The sequence below is a fragment of the Astyanax mexicanus genome, chromosome 9 (genome assembly GCF_023375975.1).
Source record: "Astyanax mexicanus isolate ESR-SI-001 chromosome 9, AstMex3_surface, whole genome shotgun sequence".
NCBI classification, from domain to species: domain Eukaryota; kingdom Metazoa; phylum Chordata; class Actinopteri; order Characiformes; family Acestrorhamphidae; genus Astyanax; species Astyanax mexicanus.
The window spans coordinates 18340798-18358402 of record NC_064416.1 but is presented as its reverse complement, the minus strand read 5'-3'; the positions used below and the strand labels follow the sequence as shown (position 1 = coordinate 18358402).

The 17605-nt window shown below is 35.0% G+C and overlaps 1 protein-coding gene across 1 annotated transcript in view; it reads left to right on the top strand.

The window, feature by feature from the left end:
• The window catches only part of tmtc2b (transmembrane O-mannosyltransferase targeting cadherins 2b), a 184260-nt gene that overhangs the window by 143639 nt on the left and 23016 nt on the right, over positions 1–17605 (top strand). Inside the window, exons 7-9 of the mRNA XM_022679614.2 lie at positions 1069–1147; positions 7284–7405; positions 15128–15209. Of these exons, the coding sequence (XP_022535335.2) occupies positions 1069–1147; positions 7284–7405; positions 15128–15209 (283 nt within the window). The remainder of the gene's footprint in view (positions 1–1068; positions 1148–7283; positions 7406–15127; positions 15210–17605) is intronic.

The following is a 17605-nucleotide window of genomic DNA, read 5'->3' as shown; positions in this document are numbered from 1 at the left end:
GTCCACTTAATGTCCACTCTATTAAACACTCATAACTAGCTGTTCCACCTCATAGAACACACATATCAAAGTAAATGGCCCCAAGCACACTTCCACAACAGTCAGCAAGTAATCCAGCTCACAAAACAGTTAGCATCATGACTAACCCACTCCAAACCTGCCATTGTTGTCTGCTTTGTCTGTTAACATTGTGGCTACAAATCAGTGGAGCCTGGCTGTTCACATTGTGACTAACCTGCTCCAAACCAGCCTAGGCCATCTTTATTATGGCTGAGCCCAGTTGTTATCATTGTGGCTTATGTGGTAAATGGTTTCCAATGATCCAATAATTAGATTAGTATTGAGTATCGATCAATACATAAACTTTATGTATCGTATCAGAATCAGAAGACAGATCGATGCACCCTCTGACAGAAACAAACTTCTGTCAAACATCTGTGGCACAAAAGTATCTCTTTGTACTGTACCAGTGAAAAGTTTGGACACACATTATCATCCATTGGTTTTCTTCATTTCTTTATTGATTTATTGGTACACATATGAAATTATGTAGATTTGGGATGAGCTGAAGCTTCACAGCTTGAAGGAAAAGCAGCACCTCCAGGAACTCCTTCAAGACGCTGAGAAAACTATTCCAGGTGCCTCTACCTCATGAAGACACTGAGATTAAAATACAAAGAGTGTGCAGATCTGTCCTCAAAGCTAACTGTTGTACTTAGAAGAATTTAAAGGGTTTTTTTTTATACTTTTTTTTTTTTCAAAATAACTCTGCATATGTTCCTGTATAGCTTTAATATAGTCTTCAATATTACATTTACAATGAAAATGAAATGAAAAAAAAAAAAAAAAAAAAAAATATATATATATATATATATATATATATATATATATATATATATATATATATATATATATACATATAATTACCGGAAAGCCTCCTGATGACTGAATAGTCAATACTCTATATCTTCTCAGTAGAGACAGTGTGCTATATGTGATAAGATCTTGTAGATAGAGTGTGTGATGTGTTCTCTGTTCACAGTGCATTGTTTGTCGTTCTTATCGCAGGAGGCACTGTCTGTGTATAAAGAAGCTATCCAGAAGATGCCCAGGCAGTTTGCTCCTCAGAGTTTGTACAACATGATGGGTGAGTAGCTGCTTCTGCTGCTCTGACAGGGATGGATGTTGTGTCGGGTGCGGCACACTGTTGTTTTGTAGTTGGCATTTTAGCCCTCAGGCCTGCGTGTGATAAAATCGTTACTTTGTGTGAAGTTTTCCTTACAGAGCCATTTCCAAGAACTTTCCTGGATCTATATTATTGACTCGTCAGACCTGGACTGTAGAGCAGGTCCTGCATTTTAATTCCAGACAGTTTTAGCTCAAGTTTTCTTCAAGTTCAGTTTTTGTACACTTATATATTTTTGCAAAATATGAAATGCACATTCACTTCTAATGAATACATTCAGCATTTAATATATTTAATGCTGACACAGACAACTTCACCCTATAAAAATAAAAGTAGAAATATTGCCAATAGAATAGGACTCTCTAAAGCAGATAAACGTGTACCTGAATGCAGCTTTCATAATATTTTCATTTCATATTTAGCTTATTTTGAGGAAACCAATGCTCTTGTTACTAAATACAATCAAATTCTCACAGTGATGCCCCAAAATCTTGTTTAAACCCCACCTCTGGAATGTAGAGACAATTACTCTTTTATTAATACCATTGGATTCAGAAGAAACAATGAATGAGCAAGTGTCTCGTCACATTTGTCCATGTATGGCTAGTCTATAGCATTTCATATTTAGCTTGTTCTGAGCAAACACTAAAGAGTTGCTTCTAACCTGCAAGTTTGAAAGTATACTTTCTTTTTAAAGTAACACTTTCTATGAATGTCATCTCTATAAGACTCTATAAACATATTCATAACACATTGTAATGCATTCATAAGGCATTATAAACATGGCTATACATATTTATAAAACTCTATAATTCATCATAGCCATGTTTATTTTGCATCGTGAACCGTGATTATAATGCATTAATAGCTGTGTTTATAACATGTTATACGTCAATACCAAGAAACTCAGTCCCTGTTTGTAGACTTGTATCATGACTAAAACAGCTTCCAACTCATAAACACACCCTCAGTTACCACTCATGAATTATACTTGTCTTGAATATAATATTAGTTATAATCAATTATAATGTATTATAACAGGTCTTTGTGCGCTCTAAGTAAAGTGACATACTTTTTCATTGCAGGACTGGATTATTATTGATAGATATACACTATTTTAACATGTATATCATAAGCATAGCTTATAATGTAATATAATCACAAGTCATAATGCTTAATAAACATGGCTATAGTGGGTTATGCATTTTTATATATATTTATAGCCATGTTTATAATGCCTTATGAATGCATTATAATATATTATGAATGTAGTTATAGAGTCTAAGAAAGTGTTATCGAAAGTATGTATACATTATGCATGTTTTATATTTATGGATTCAGATTAAATAATAATTATTTACATGCCTTTACCTTTCATTATTCTGTCATTTAGATATGGATTCCCTATCCAGTCATTTTAGATTATATTTTTGGGAGTTGACGATGAGTTGAGGTGATGATCTCTCACAATCATGACCTTACAAATGCTCTTGTCACTAAATACAATCAAATTTTTACAGCAGTGCTCCAGAATCTTGTTTAAAATCCATTTAAAGTCTCTTTTTTCAGTCTCCCCCTCTCACTGTGCTCCATGTGCATGCTTTACTCTGTGATTACTCTCTCCTCCTCAAGCTCCTCTTAACTCTCTCTGGCAGATCTCCAGAAAAGCCCAGAAAAAAAACGCTCTCCCAGCCAAATATAACTTGATAGATTACACGCCGCTGAGATTATGCCAAAATGTTGACCAATCTGCTTATCAGGACTTTATGTTCTCCGCCGCACATCTGCGCACTCCTCTGTGCAGTGTTTAGACATCAGTCCTTTCTGTTTATTTGAAAACGTCAGATGCGCTGCAGAATATGAAGCTCCTCTTACTTTACTTGATAAGTACGTCTTACAGTAAATATTGATGTTTTTCACTCCCCTTATCGCTCTTCTCCAACCCACTCCCTGATTGCATTATCCTTAAGGGTCTAGACAAGTGGTGCTGGATGGAATTTCAGTGTTAATCTGGTTTTAAAATATCAGCAGGAGAATAAGCACTGACTGTAAGTGAACACATGCCTTTCAGCACTATAGCATTTGTGTCAAATTTAATTGAATCTTGGTTATAATTCTCCTGCTGTAAGTGGGAGAACCGAGCTCAAGTTTATAACTTTTATGCTACTAACTGCTGCACTATAGACACCTACGGCACACTTACATGACTGTGGATAGTTAATTATATTAACAGAAACACTATAGCTATATTTGCTATAGCAACCATACAAAAAAATAGTGATATCTTACTTTTATTGCTGATTTTTAAAGTTCAGTATGTTATTAAAAGTCTTGTTTTTATGTTAATGAGGCTCTTATGAAACATTAAGGAATAGCATAAATCTCATATCTCTAAAAAGAGTATTTTACAAAAGTAGATACCGCCTCCTGAGGAGGAAGGTCCAGTATTTACGTACAGTTATCCATCTATTCTATTATGGATGCCTCATAGATACTCAACTATAATAACATTTAACAAACATTAAAATCCATATCTATTAAATGCAACTGAACTCTTTACTAAATGTAAAAGAAACCTTTCAGGTGATCTCCTGATCATAGTGGCAGCACTTTAGACTGCTGGACCACTCGGAGCCCCCTATGCCAACCTTAAATTAGCCATAAAACCTGACCCTAACTTTAACCTAAAACTTATATCTAACCTTAAACCATAAACTCTTAAAGGTTAACGTTAAGATAAGGAGATACTGTTAGGGAATCGTTTACATTTAATTAAGAATTCAGTTGCAATTAATGAACATTAAGTTTAATGTTAGTTGAGCAGATGCAATACACCAACAATAGAACATTTAAGTAAAGGGTTAACCTCAATTGTAATACTCAATCTGGAACAGCAGGTGAAAGGCTGAAATAAGTGATCAACCATAAATTCCAAATTTCAGGGTCATTGTTTAAAGTTCAGTATGTTATTAAAAGTCTTGTTTTATTGTTGATGAGGCTATTTTATAGACATAAATGAATATCATAAATCGTATATCTCATGTCTAAAATGAGTATTTTACGAAAGTAAAAGTTACAGTCTCCTTAAGGAGGAAGGTTCTCCCTCATGGGTAATGCAGAGCAAATTAGTCAATTTTAATAAAATGAAATGTTCTATTGTGTTAAATCCATGAGGGTTGGGATGTAATCCTCAAACCTGTAACATCTGTAGCATTAGGCATGTCTTTTTACGCAGTTAATTTGGAGCATTTCTATTGGTTAATTTATAATGAAGTCTTGATACAAATTTGGAACAACTACAGGATTTAAATTGTGTCCCAAAGTGTAAAACTAGACAAGAGTGGCTGTGTAAAAATACGATTTTTGTGTAGAAGATACAGTGAATATTTGGTGTTGTAGACCAAACAAGCTGCATACACTTTTATTCATCCTTGCAGCAAATTTCAGTCATTACTGTAAATGTGTGTATAAATAATTTCGTAACATGTTACACTGTAAAAAATGTTTTTTTTTGTTTTTTTTTTACTTCAGATAAAAAAAATGAGCAACCATTGTTCAATCTAAAAATCATAAGCATAATCATGATCAGAAGCAGCTGTTAATGTCAAGTGGTTCATGCAGACACGTACAGTCTTAACCTATGGGTAATGCAGAGCAAATTAATTCATTTTAATTGAATGAAATGTCCTATTACGTCAGAACCATGAGGGGTTGAGACGTAATTCTCAAACCATCTGTAGCATCTCCTGTTTCTTATCTTTATTATTTCAATAATTGGCTATAATCCCTCAGTTATTTTAACTTTTGTCTGAATTACATGTTGGTGTAGTGCTCAGAGGGACACAGGGTGCGGATTGGCTTGTGATCCAGGGTACAAGGTTAGCAGAAACCTTAGCTTAGTCACATATACTATCTTTTTATTATTTCTGCAGTAATTACATTAAAAACATTGTTTTGGCCGTGCTGTCCCGGTTTAGTAGCAGTGCCATTGAGTTCCCCGCAATAATCCTGAAAGTGAGAGGAGTGTATTATTATTGCAGGTGCTAGGCCAGCTTTGAGGCTGGTGTCAGATGATATCTGAAGGATCAGAGTGTGTTTTCCGTCGTGTCATAAAGAGAAGCCTTTAAGCCTGGTTTTGTAAGAGCAGGGTTAGCCCTGGGCCAGACCTGCTTCTATTCCAGACCCGTAGGGGACCGTTACACAAGGTCAGTGTAAAGCAACCTGGAGTGGAAATCACCTCTCGACTTAATTCTTCTTCTTTTCATTCCTCTCTGTGTTTCTCTTCCTCTTCACTTTCTCTTTGTTCATGAAGTCAGGTAAAGGAGATGGCTGTAGGTGTGGTCAATGTGGTGATTTCTTTTTTTTCTTTGTGTTATATGTGTGAGTTTACCAAAATCAGCTATTGCTGGGTGCATCTAAATAGAACTTAACTATTTAAATACTTGTCAGTTTGCTTGTAAAGTACTAAAATACACTTGAAAATTATGTAATTAGGTACTTTCTTATGCCATCTTCTGATCAGCTAGTCATAGTGCAGAATTTTATTACTTACAGTCATACAGGAAGAAATGTGATCAGTGATTTTGAGTGTCAGATGAACATTTGTGTCAGATGGGCTGGTTTAGGTATTTCTAGAAATAAAGCACTGGTTTCCTGAGATTCACAGCTCAACAATATCTAGAGTTACTCAGAATTTAGTAATAAAGCAGCAGTAAGGTGTGATTCTGTGAACAAAACATTTTTGTTGACTAGAGCAGACACAAAAAACAGTCACACTAGTTAGAGCTGATAGAAAGGCTACAGTAACTCTGATAACCACTCTGTATAATTGTGTGCTGAGCAGAACTGCAGCTTATGCAAAATGTCGTGTTTCACATTTTTCAGCCAAGAACAGAAAGCTGAGGCTGCAGTAATGAAAGGTTATCAAACCTGGACAGGTAAAGTTAGGTAATCATGAAACAATCTTGTCAACAAGAACCAGATTCAAGAACCAAGAAGTATTGCATCTAACTTATTGTGGAATCCATTCCATGAATAATTGAGGCCCTTTTGAAAGCATAGTGAAGCCCTATCATTTCGGTTTGCCCTTTCTGTCATTTTGGTTTGAGAACCTCAGACAGTACAGGGCAGGATTAGCCAGCAGACTTCGTCTGAAGGAGGAATCTGTAAATACTGTTTTGTAAGTGTTGTGTTTCTATCGCCATTAAGCATGAACAAGCTTATTCATGTTTTGTTTGTTTGTTTGTTTTTTTCCCATTTAGCACAAGCTTACACTAATGTGTAGTAAGTGCTCAGCTTATTTGGATAAAAGTGACAGAGCCCTTAAACGGCTCATTCTGAAAGTGACTGAAACTGGCAAAAATAGAGATGATGAGATAATTTTATATAAGGGATTTTGTGCAAAGAACTTCATGCACATGTTTTTTTTTTTATATAGCCCATAGCCCTATTCTAACTTGCGTAAAAAGCGGTATAATATGTCCCATTTAAAAAAAAAAAGATGCTAACGTGGTCAGTATTAGGGGTGGGCGATATAACCCTAAAAGAAGATCATTATATTTCTTGGTATTTTTGAGCTAATTGTATTCTTGGCAATATGGTAAAAAATAGTAACTAATTTTAAGAATATACATGGCTGCTATTTGTATTTAGAATACATTTCAAACCAACAGTAGGAATTCTTACCAAGACAAAACTTACCAAGACAATAATGTAATAAAATAAATAATGTACAATAAACAGTTACTTAAAATAACTCAAGTGCAGAGTATTTAGTTCTAGCATATAAATTACAACAAACATAAAAACAGATGGTGCTTAACTTTTAATGTTAAGTGATGGTAAGTGAAGGAATGTGAGGACTAGCCTGTAATCAGACTACACTACACTACAATTCTGATTTTACTCAGAAGGCTTCTCACGTTAAGTGGGTGGAATGCTTCAGGATCACATTTCGCCTTCATCCTGACTTGTTGGGGGTCACTTTCGGATGACTACCTCCTCCGGTCATAGGATCTCTCAATAAAACAAAAGGGGGGGATGTGTGCTTCCATAACCTCTAACCTGCTGACCTGACCTCTGTCTCCGCCCCTCACAGGAGAGGCCTACATGAGGCTGAACAAGCTGTCGGAGGCGGCGCACTGGTACAGGGAGTCTCTCCGAGCCAAACCAGACCATATTCCAGCACACCTTACCTACGGCAAGCTGCTGGCCATGACGGTAAGAGCGTCGCAATCTCTGCTAACTCTGCAGACTGGGGTTCTTTAAGGACGGAGAGAGGAGCTTAACTTTTCCTAAACCTGCTATAAAAAGAAAGTGGCATGTATGCCAGCCGTGCCTGAAGGTCTGACAACCCTCAGAGAAGCCAGGTTGACAGTTATGATGAGAGACGTGCTCATTGGGGGTTGAGGCTGTGAATTTTTCATTCTGGAAGTTCCTGCTTTGGCATGAGGAGGATATATTCTAGCTCTGCCTCCCAGTTTCCTCTGGTTTCTAACCATAATATAAGGCATACATACCTTCATCCTGCTGTCTGTCCCCTTCTATAACTGAAAGAACATCATGGTCACCTTCGTTTATCATCTACCAGAGTGGAGCAGGCAGAACAAGAAGTGCTGTAAGGAGAACTTTCTGAATGGCCTTTTGTTCTGTACTGGGTAGCAGCAGAAGACGGGTCAACTCTGGGGTCAATATCAATATAACATGCCTTTTGTGTTCAGGGTGTTGTTGTTCTAATTTCATATAAACACTGTTTAACAATACATTTGTAGAGTAGTTTTACTTGTCTAGAATGAAAACATTATTACTAATATAGAGGAATGTTAACCCGCATTATAAAGCACTTTTTGTACTGTATTTTATTCAGTTCTTTTTACACTCTAATTATTATATCTGGACACATTTCAGTTCTTATAAATACAATAAAATAAAATGACCATGTGATAATACATATACTGTACAAATCCTGTATAAAACAGTTAAATTATTACACCTCTGAATTTTAATATTATTATTAGTATTGCACATAGACTGCATAATAAGAGCCATAGTGTTACACATTAAGGGATGACTTACAGAGCTTATAAGATATCAGGATTTGAATATTTTTTTATATCGTTTTTAGCACTTTTCATTGGATGGTCTTCTAAATGAGCATTTTTGTTTAATTATTTCAGTTTGAAAACAAATTGCTCCAGCCAGCTTAATCCTCCATCAAAATCTAAATGTAAAATGAGGAAAACCATTAATTATTTTTATTTTCATATTTACATTTGTAGATTAGTTTTACTTATCTAGAACAACATTTTTTTTTGTGAGCAGTGTTTTTTTGTTTGTTTGTTTTGCCATGTTCACAGTGCCACCCAGTTAAGCTGATGACGCAAATTAATCTATAAATCTATAAAACTATATATATTTTCTCAAAGTTTTAACAACGTGTTTTTTTTTTTTATAATATAGGATTTCACACTAGATTTTTAAACGGTCCATTCTGTCTGGATAAAGTATCATAAAATAGTATTAGAAGAAAAAAAATTGATCTTTTGAAACAGAACAAGAACAGTCATCTTAAATAATGAAAAAAACTTTGTAGCTCTAGATCAACCATTTTCTTTAAATTCCAGTTTTTAATAACATTGTCAGCCCTGTCGTGCAGCTTATCATGACTGTGTGGATGCATTCATAAAAGAAATCATATTTTCTCATCTTAATCACTTTTTATGGTCCCGTTTTATTTCCTGTGTATTCTGAAGTCTTATAAATATAAAACCTGCAGTATTCTGATAATGACCCCCTGTAGAAATCACAGCAATTTACAATCTACATTTACACTTGTCCAGGTTTAATTTCAATTTTAAAACCATGAAAAAAATGTAACAGTAAAAAAACTTTGCAGCTATAGATTAACCATTTTTTATCAAATAACAATTTTCACAGAAGTTGTCAACCCTGTCGTGCAGCGTTTCATGACAGTGTGGATGCATACGTAAAATAGATCATATTTTCCTGTGTATTCTGAAGTCTTATAGATATGAAAACACACAGTGTTCTGATAATGACCCACTGGAGAAATCACAGCGATTGACAGTCTACATTTGCACTTGTCCAAGTTTTATTTCAATTTTTAAATACACCGCATATATTTTACTTTTTTAACGCTTATACAGAATTTCTAATAGCTTAGCTGGTACACCACAATTCTAGATGTCAAGGCCATGAGTTTGATTCCCATAGAGCATTAAAGTAAGTCTTCCTCATACTGCAATTCATTTTGAATATAAAACATCTGCTAAAGGAAATAAATGCAGGGTCACGACAGTAGCACTGAATCTCAGACAGTGCATGATGTGCATGTAGAAATGTGGATTTCCTCAGTTCTATATTCTTTCACTGACTGATTCACCAATCCCCTGGATAAATTAACGTTTTCAGATTGCACCAGACTGAGACGAGCCCAGTGGAGCGAGGAGTCGTTGTCTTGACTTCAGAGCTCGGTATTGATCCGGTAGAAAGCGTGGAGTTCAGAGCTTGCAGTTTGGTCCGTTTGCTGTTGGCCGTGTGATGCAGAAACAGAGCGGAGAGGGGAAGAGGGGCTCCCTTGTCCTGTGGGTGTAAACAAAGCCACCTCAGATCCGGGGGGAGACCTGAGAAACAGGCCGACACTCCTCACTGACCTTCAAAACCCATTAATAAGATACTGGGAATGTTCCATGTGTTTCTGAGAACTTTTGTTTAAGTGTAGCAGTTGTGTTTAAGATAAAGCTAAATATAGATAAATGTCATAAAGGGATATTTGGAGCGTTCATCCTACAGAGTAACCATATCATATTTAAAGCTATAGTATGTGATTTCATTGTAGAAACCAGTAGTGTAAAATATCCTACCCTATACCTACAGTCCTGCTTCCAAACCTCCATAAAAACACAGTTAGTGAGACAGAAAGTGAAGCAGAGGGGTGCAGAAGACAGCAGGAACATCCCATAAATTCATCTTTTTAACTTGTGGAAGATGAATGTTCTCTTACCTGCAAATAATACAAAAAAAACACGCAAAACAGAAATGCAGACATTGTCAAACATAAGCACACATATATTCTACATGCAAGCTAGCTCTCTTACATCTACAATTTATACCCTGTCCATAGATAGGTATGTATTTTTAAGCAACAAACTGTTTTGTTTCTTCAGTTTTTACACTGTAATAATCACTCTAATTATTATATCTGGACGTGAACATTCTTATAAATACTATAAAATGAAATGACCATGTTATAATGCATATAAAATATCCAGTATAAAACAATTCGGTAACACTTTGATTAATGATTAACTAATGATTAATAACTGTTATTTTTCGCATTTTAAGAAATTAAAAAGTTGCCATCACATTTGTAAGTACTAATAAACGCATTGGCAGCATGAACTGCAATTGTTAAACATTTGCCCGGTTTAAAATGTGTATTTACTGGAGATTTATTTATGTTCAAATTCTGATGAGCTAATAATTTGCTAACATTTTAATATGAAAATCCATGCCAATCATCCAAAATGTCATGTGTGAGCATTTGTTAATATTCAAATTCTACTGCTTTGTTCACGTTTACTGATCATTAGTTAAAAATATATTACCAAAAGATATTATAAAGTGTTACCAACAATTCTTACACCTGTTTTATTATTATTGTTGCACATATGAACTGTATAATAAGAGCCATAGTGTTACACATTAAAGGAGGAGTTATAGAGATTTATAGCCACAGGTAGAAAAGACCTTCTGACAAATCCGGATTTTAATATTATTTTTATATAGTTTTAAGCACTTTTCATTTGATGGTCTCCTAAATGTGCATTTATTTTTATTTATTTATGGTTTAAAAACAAATTTGCCTCAGAGACACAGGCCTTTATTGCTTCCGCCAGCTTAATCCTTCATCAAAATGTAAATGTAAATGTTGTGTGGCTCAGGTGCGGTTGAGAAAAAACATTAATTATTTTTAAATGTTTATTTAAAGTTGGTTAATGGGTGAATAAGCTTATATAAGCTTTTTTTTAAGGTCATTATCTATTAATGAGTTGTTTTCCATATATAATAATTAGCCATAGAAAGTCATTATTAAGCAGTTATTGTAAGTTAAGTTTGTGAAGGTCTTTAGCAGGAGCTGGTCTCTGTGTTACAGATCAGTGTGTTTAAAGCAGCAGCAGTGTGTTTCAGGTCATCTGTGGACATGTGATATTACCTGTCAGAAGGGATCATCCACTATTGAAAGTAGACAGGCCGCCCCCCTGCGCTGAGTGATGAGGAAGCGTTCCTCCTGTCAGTGTCTTTGTGTGCAGGGCTGAGGGAGATGTGGGCGGTCAGAGGGCGACATGGGGTGACGGCATGAAAATCAGCCCTTTCCCTCGCTGAGCTGACCCCTCCGACCTCCGTGCACACACACCAGGGGTCAGTGAGCCCAACCCCAGGGGTGTGAGAGAGCTTCTCGAGCGCGTTATTGAATTCTGTCATTTCCGCAGCTAATCAGACTCAGACTCCATTCATAAACACCTTAGAGAGGCCAGAACAACAGTGTGTCTGTTAGCTGTCTGATGTCACGCTCAGATTAGGGGGTCGCTGGTGACCAGGAGAGGAGTGTGTGCTGGGGAGGGGAACGGGGGGGCAGGCAGGATATTGCTTTAGAGTGATAACATGAATATGAGCACATGGCATAAAACATGAAACCCTCTTTGTTTATATTTTGCTGTACTATAAGCTATATTATACTTTCAATACAGTGTTGGGTGATATTGCAAAAATGAGTGGTATTTTTAGGGGTAAAAAATGTTAAATAGGGTGGGTGATATAGTCCTAAAGTAATGTCACAATGTTTTAGGTTATTTTTTAGATATTGATGTTCTAACACTGATTTATTTTGTTATTAATTTCAAGAGTAAACATTTTCGTATAGTTCACAATTTTAAACATTCAGCAAAATAAAAAAAATCTGTAACCTTTTCTCTTATTTTGTAGATAACAGTAACTTACCAAGAGTAAATCAGTAAATCTACTACTACAAAAGTGCAGAATATTTAGTACAACAATTATACAAAACAATTTAAAATGTTCCAAGTAAATAGCACAACATTAGCGAGAACAAATACAAAATACACTGTTTTCAGGGCAGAATACTGTGAAAGTGACATAATTGTGGTAAGTAAAAAAAATATATATGATTATATTTGCATTTAAAACGTCCATGATCCCATGTTTGGTGACATACTGCAAACTTAGATTTAAATAAACAGCTTACAAACCCAATATAGCTTCTTTGAATGAAAATAGCACCAAAAACAATCTTAAATAAATGTGGGTTGCTACAGGTGTTTTAACAAGTACTGTACAGTGCTGTTGAATTATCTTATTAGCACTGTATGATAAGTAATGTTTTTTTTATCATTATTGGAATATTATTAGAATACTATGGACCTTTTTTGGCCCTTTTTTTAATTCCTTAGACTACTTCTCATTTTTATAAGACTACACTGAAATCATATTTTCCCAACTTATTCACGTTATATTTTCTTTTGCATGCATTTGTCCTCAGTCAAATGCATGGAAATGCATGTGTTGGCAAAAGGCAATGACAGGGTGGACAATTTTAGCAAAAATGTGCATCTGATTTAAATGTGGTTTCAGATATGTTGAATTATTCTATTATATGGTGACCTTGTTCTGTTTTAAAGATACATCAATGTTTTACTACGATAGGGTGGAAATATTCTGTGAAATTAAAGTAAAATAAACAGTGTGAAGGTTGTGTTGTCACCGATGTTAAAGAATGACAGGATGGACAGACAATTCTCAGACACCTTTAAAAAAACATCTTTAATCTTTAAAATTATTATTAACATTAAAACATAATGGTGTTATTTAATCTCAATCTTATATCGTATTTCCTTTATGCAGCAAGAGACGGAGCTCATATGATGTAATTTGGATGGAGGTGGGGTGAGGTAGAGGTCCACACTGGACAAGTGCCATGTGATCTTTATTCATTGATTAGGATATCAATATCGATATATATATATATAGCATTAGCTCACCCTTTTTATTTGGTGTCCATATCGTTCACCCCTATTAATTATTTTCCAACATTGCTAAAAAATCATTAGTTTGGCTAACATCAGCACCACTATGCTAGTATAGGCGATATATTGCGCAGAACTAATCCAAGGTTATGAAAACAGAACTATGTGATGCTTTAATGTAAAGCAGAGCTCTCAGGCTGCTGTAGATTCATTTGCACTTGTCCACCTCACTCTAGCCATGGTGTAAGAAGGCAGGCATCCATGTCTAACAATAAACAGTACGGCTCAGACATAATGGAAATGCATTAAACTGATTTAGTGTTGCACTTTGCTGGATTCGAGGATGTAAACATATGCTATAAATATGAATATATCACACTTTGGCAGCTGGTCCACAGCTGAACCCTTTGCTCTATTTATCAACCAAAGCGTGAAAGTGTGTAATGATGATGCCTGTGAGACCGGAACCAGTATCTCTTTCACGCAGAAAAGGGCATTAGGCATTTACTCGCTTCAAGTCAAATATTCCATTTCACACTTCCATTCATAACAAAGCTTTTATATGGGTACGGCCGGTTTTCATGCTAAGTGTAAGTGTAGGCTTGCCATACGAGCCAGCAAAGCTTACTGAGACACTTCCACTTGTTTTTGTAGTTCAGTAGTGAAAAGAATACTACTGGAAAATTCCACAGCAGAAAGAGGTCCTTAGCAATTACGTGCTTTAAAAAAATACAGATTATTATAGTGGACTGTCTGCTTCCATGAAGAACCATGTGTGTGAAAGAGATCTGTGAATGTTAAGAGCCTTTGAAAGGTCAACATATGATTACTTCCACGAATACCTTTTCTCTTTATTCTTCACTCTGTACGTTTTGTGGATGTGTAATTGCACAAAGCATGTTGAATAGTGGTCTGGTAGGTTTGTTGGATATAATCTCTTTACATTTTGTTAGGATTTCATAAGTGAACAAAATGCTCACATTCTGCAGAAAAAAATAATAAAAGACCACTTAAAATAATGATTTTTCCAAATTGAAAACTCTGCAATATAATCAAGAGGAAGATGGATGATTACAAGCCATCAAACCAAGCTGAACTGCTTTTTGAATTTTTTTGCACCAGGAGTGGCATAAAGTTATCCGAAAGCAGTGTGTAAGACTGGTGGAGGAGAACATGCCAAGATGCATAAACTGTGATTAAACTGTGATTATTCCACCAAATATTAAAACTTTATAAATATGAACCTGTTCCCTTTGCATTATTTGAGGTCTGAAAGCTCTTCATCCTTTTTGTTATTTCGGCCATTTCTCATTTTTTACAAATAAATGCTCTAAATGACAATTTTTGTTTGGAATTTGGAAGAAATGTCAGAACCTGAGAAACTGATTCAGAAACTGAAGTGATCTCTTATTTTTTTCAGAGCTGTATATTAGACGGTGCAGGGAGGTTCATTTCAGGACACTGATACCATTAATTACAATTTTTATCCCCATCCAACTCAGAAATACTTCTGTTTTAAATGTAAAGAAAAAATATTAGGAACTGCTGCTATGAATGTTCTGCACATTCACATAAGCTCATTTCACTCTATTACAAATATGATTCTTTACACACCCAGAGGTGGTTCTTTTATGACATTGGTCCAAAAAAAACAGAAGAACTGATATTGATTAGTTATCATAACATTACCGATATAAAATACTTAAATTATTTAAAATGTTCTTTTTCAAAGCCAGTTTTCTTCTTTTTACTGTTCTTTCAAGGTTTATACAATTTTATTAACACATTTGGCCAGTGAAATTGAAACAGCATTCTCTATCAAATCCCCAGTTTTGTTTGAAATATTTATCTGCTGTTAAATATTTATTCACTTTTTCAGGGTCAGAAAGCAGAAGCTGAGAAGTACTTTCTGAAGGCCATTCAGCTCGATCCCGCTAAAGGAAACTGCTACATGCATTACGGTAAGCGACACTTGCTCTTATATTTAAGCCTTTTCCAGCGATTTGAGGCTTAAATCAGATTAAATCTGAATGTTATATCTTAGTGTTTCTGTTTTCTTTGTTGATAACTCTACTGTTTTGCTGTAGCATTAGGAACTGACAGCTCAATGGTTGGTGGTTTGTGTGGTGCAGTGGATAACACCACCGCCTGCTAGTGAGCTACTAAGAGGGAGACTGGGGTTCAATTCATAGTCTGGGTGACTACGCTGGGCTACACCAATAAGAATCTTTGGGCAAGACTCTTAACACTACATTTGCTCTACATCACCTCTGTAATAGAAATAACATTGTAAGTCGCTTTGGGTAAGAGCATCAGTTAAATGCTGTGAATGTAAAATCTATATGTAAAAGACTGTTGGCATGGGCACCTCTTAGCAGCTGTCTAAAGATCAGAGGTAGAAAAGTGCAATTTCTACTGTTTCTTGATCCAAAAGAAATTCAGACAGCACTGCTCATATGCTGGTAAGAAAGGCAAATCACCTCACCTTCAAATTACTACAAGGAAACTACAGGTAGAAGTTCAGAGCTGAGGGTGGTGCACTTTCTAACTGTGCAGTGTTGTCTGCACAAATATTGTCTTTGTGAAAGAAACACAAAAATGAAAGTAGGCTAGATGAGTTTTGTAAATACTGTTAGTTATGTGAACCGATGCATTAAAAAATAGAATTGATCATGAGATCATCAGAAAAGGTAGATTTGGAGAAGCAAACGAGCTTCATTTCTTAAAAACAACTAGGCAACTGTGAAGCATGGGGGTTTATCTATCATGTTTTGGCACTGTGTTGCTGCACACAGGGTGTACTATGTACAGATATCTGCATTAATAATAATTGTTTGTTTATCAGTTCTCTATTGCAAGGCCTTATTTCACTGTATCTGCAGAGTACATGGGTTTAATATTCTATTCCTACCAAACCAGGCGATCTGTGCATGAAGAGACAGAGACAGAAATAATGAGGGCTTTTTAGTCTTTACAGGGAAATGACAAGTGTTTGCTCATGTGTGTAGCATGAACACGCGTAAACCAAATGATGCCCAGTGGCCGTTTGAAATCTTTGGCTCAGTCGGAGTGCTACATTATGAATGCTTGTATTTACACTGAGTCCCTAAGCTGGGGTTATATGATGGAACACCACTGATACTATCAGACAAGAAAGCTAAACATTTCATCTGCCTTACACTTACTTTATATTTAAACCACAGTTCTTAAGGGAGAGTCTGAATGCAGCTTGGCTGTTTGTTACAAAATATGCCAAAATATATATTAAATGAAAAAAACATATTTGTTATTTTTAAGTTAAATGAGACAGTAACCTGGCTGACTCATGTTTATTAAAATGTTTATTGCTAAAGGGAATACTTTTGTAGTGATAGTGATAGGAATCTGTGAATGTGAATGTGTGTTCTGAGCTTTATTGTGTTTCATATTAATAGTAGTAAAATAATGTTTAAAAACAAACAAATAAAATTGTTAGTCTATATTGCGTTGCTTGTCTTTGCTGTCCAATTATAAACATGCATCTCCAAAATGGTGACTTTTTTAAAGAAGGTAAAAATGTACAATAGTCAGTTTAAAGCCTTGGTATAATCTATTTATCCAGATTTATTAACACAGGGCACAGAGCAGCTGCCAGTTTCAGATAGTGGAGAAAAAAAAAATAATTTGAATAAAAAATAAATTGGCAAACTTTTTTAAAATTAGTGATATGATTTTTCCAATATTTTATTATACATTATTTATGGCATCCATTACTGACTGTAGTTCTTTACATGGCACATTACTGGAATTGTAAATTTAAATGAAATCCAGCAGTGTTTTTCTTTGCAGTTTTCTATGGCTTTTATATTCTTCATATCGATATCTGAAATATATTGTATTGACCAAAATTTAAAAATATAATGATGTACATTTTTGGTCATGTGGTCCATCTCATTCCAAATCTCTGGAATGAAGCATTTCACACCAAACCAATTTCAGTTATCTTATTTATATTGTAATCCTTTTATTATTATACTGTTAATATTATACTGTTAATATAACTGATATGTTACATTGTGTTAACTTGGTAATTTTAGTAAAATTAAATGCTAATAATAGGAATGCTTGGGTTATTTACGAACATACCAACCAATTTAAATTATTCGATTTACATATTAAACCTTTTATTATGCAGTTAACCAGTTTGTGCAAATCTGTCTTGTAAAGTAAAGTAAAATGAAAATGAGCATAAACTTGGATCAAATGGGTTAATTTATTTTTTTTATGTTTTTTTTCATTTTAATATACAATATAAACAACAGCTTATCAACAGGAGACTCCTTGTTTGTTTTCCTTGCCAACACCTGTGCATCATTTT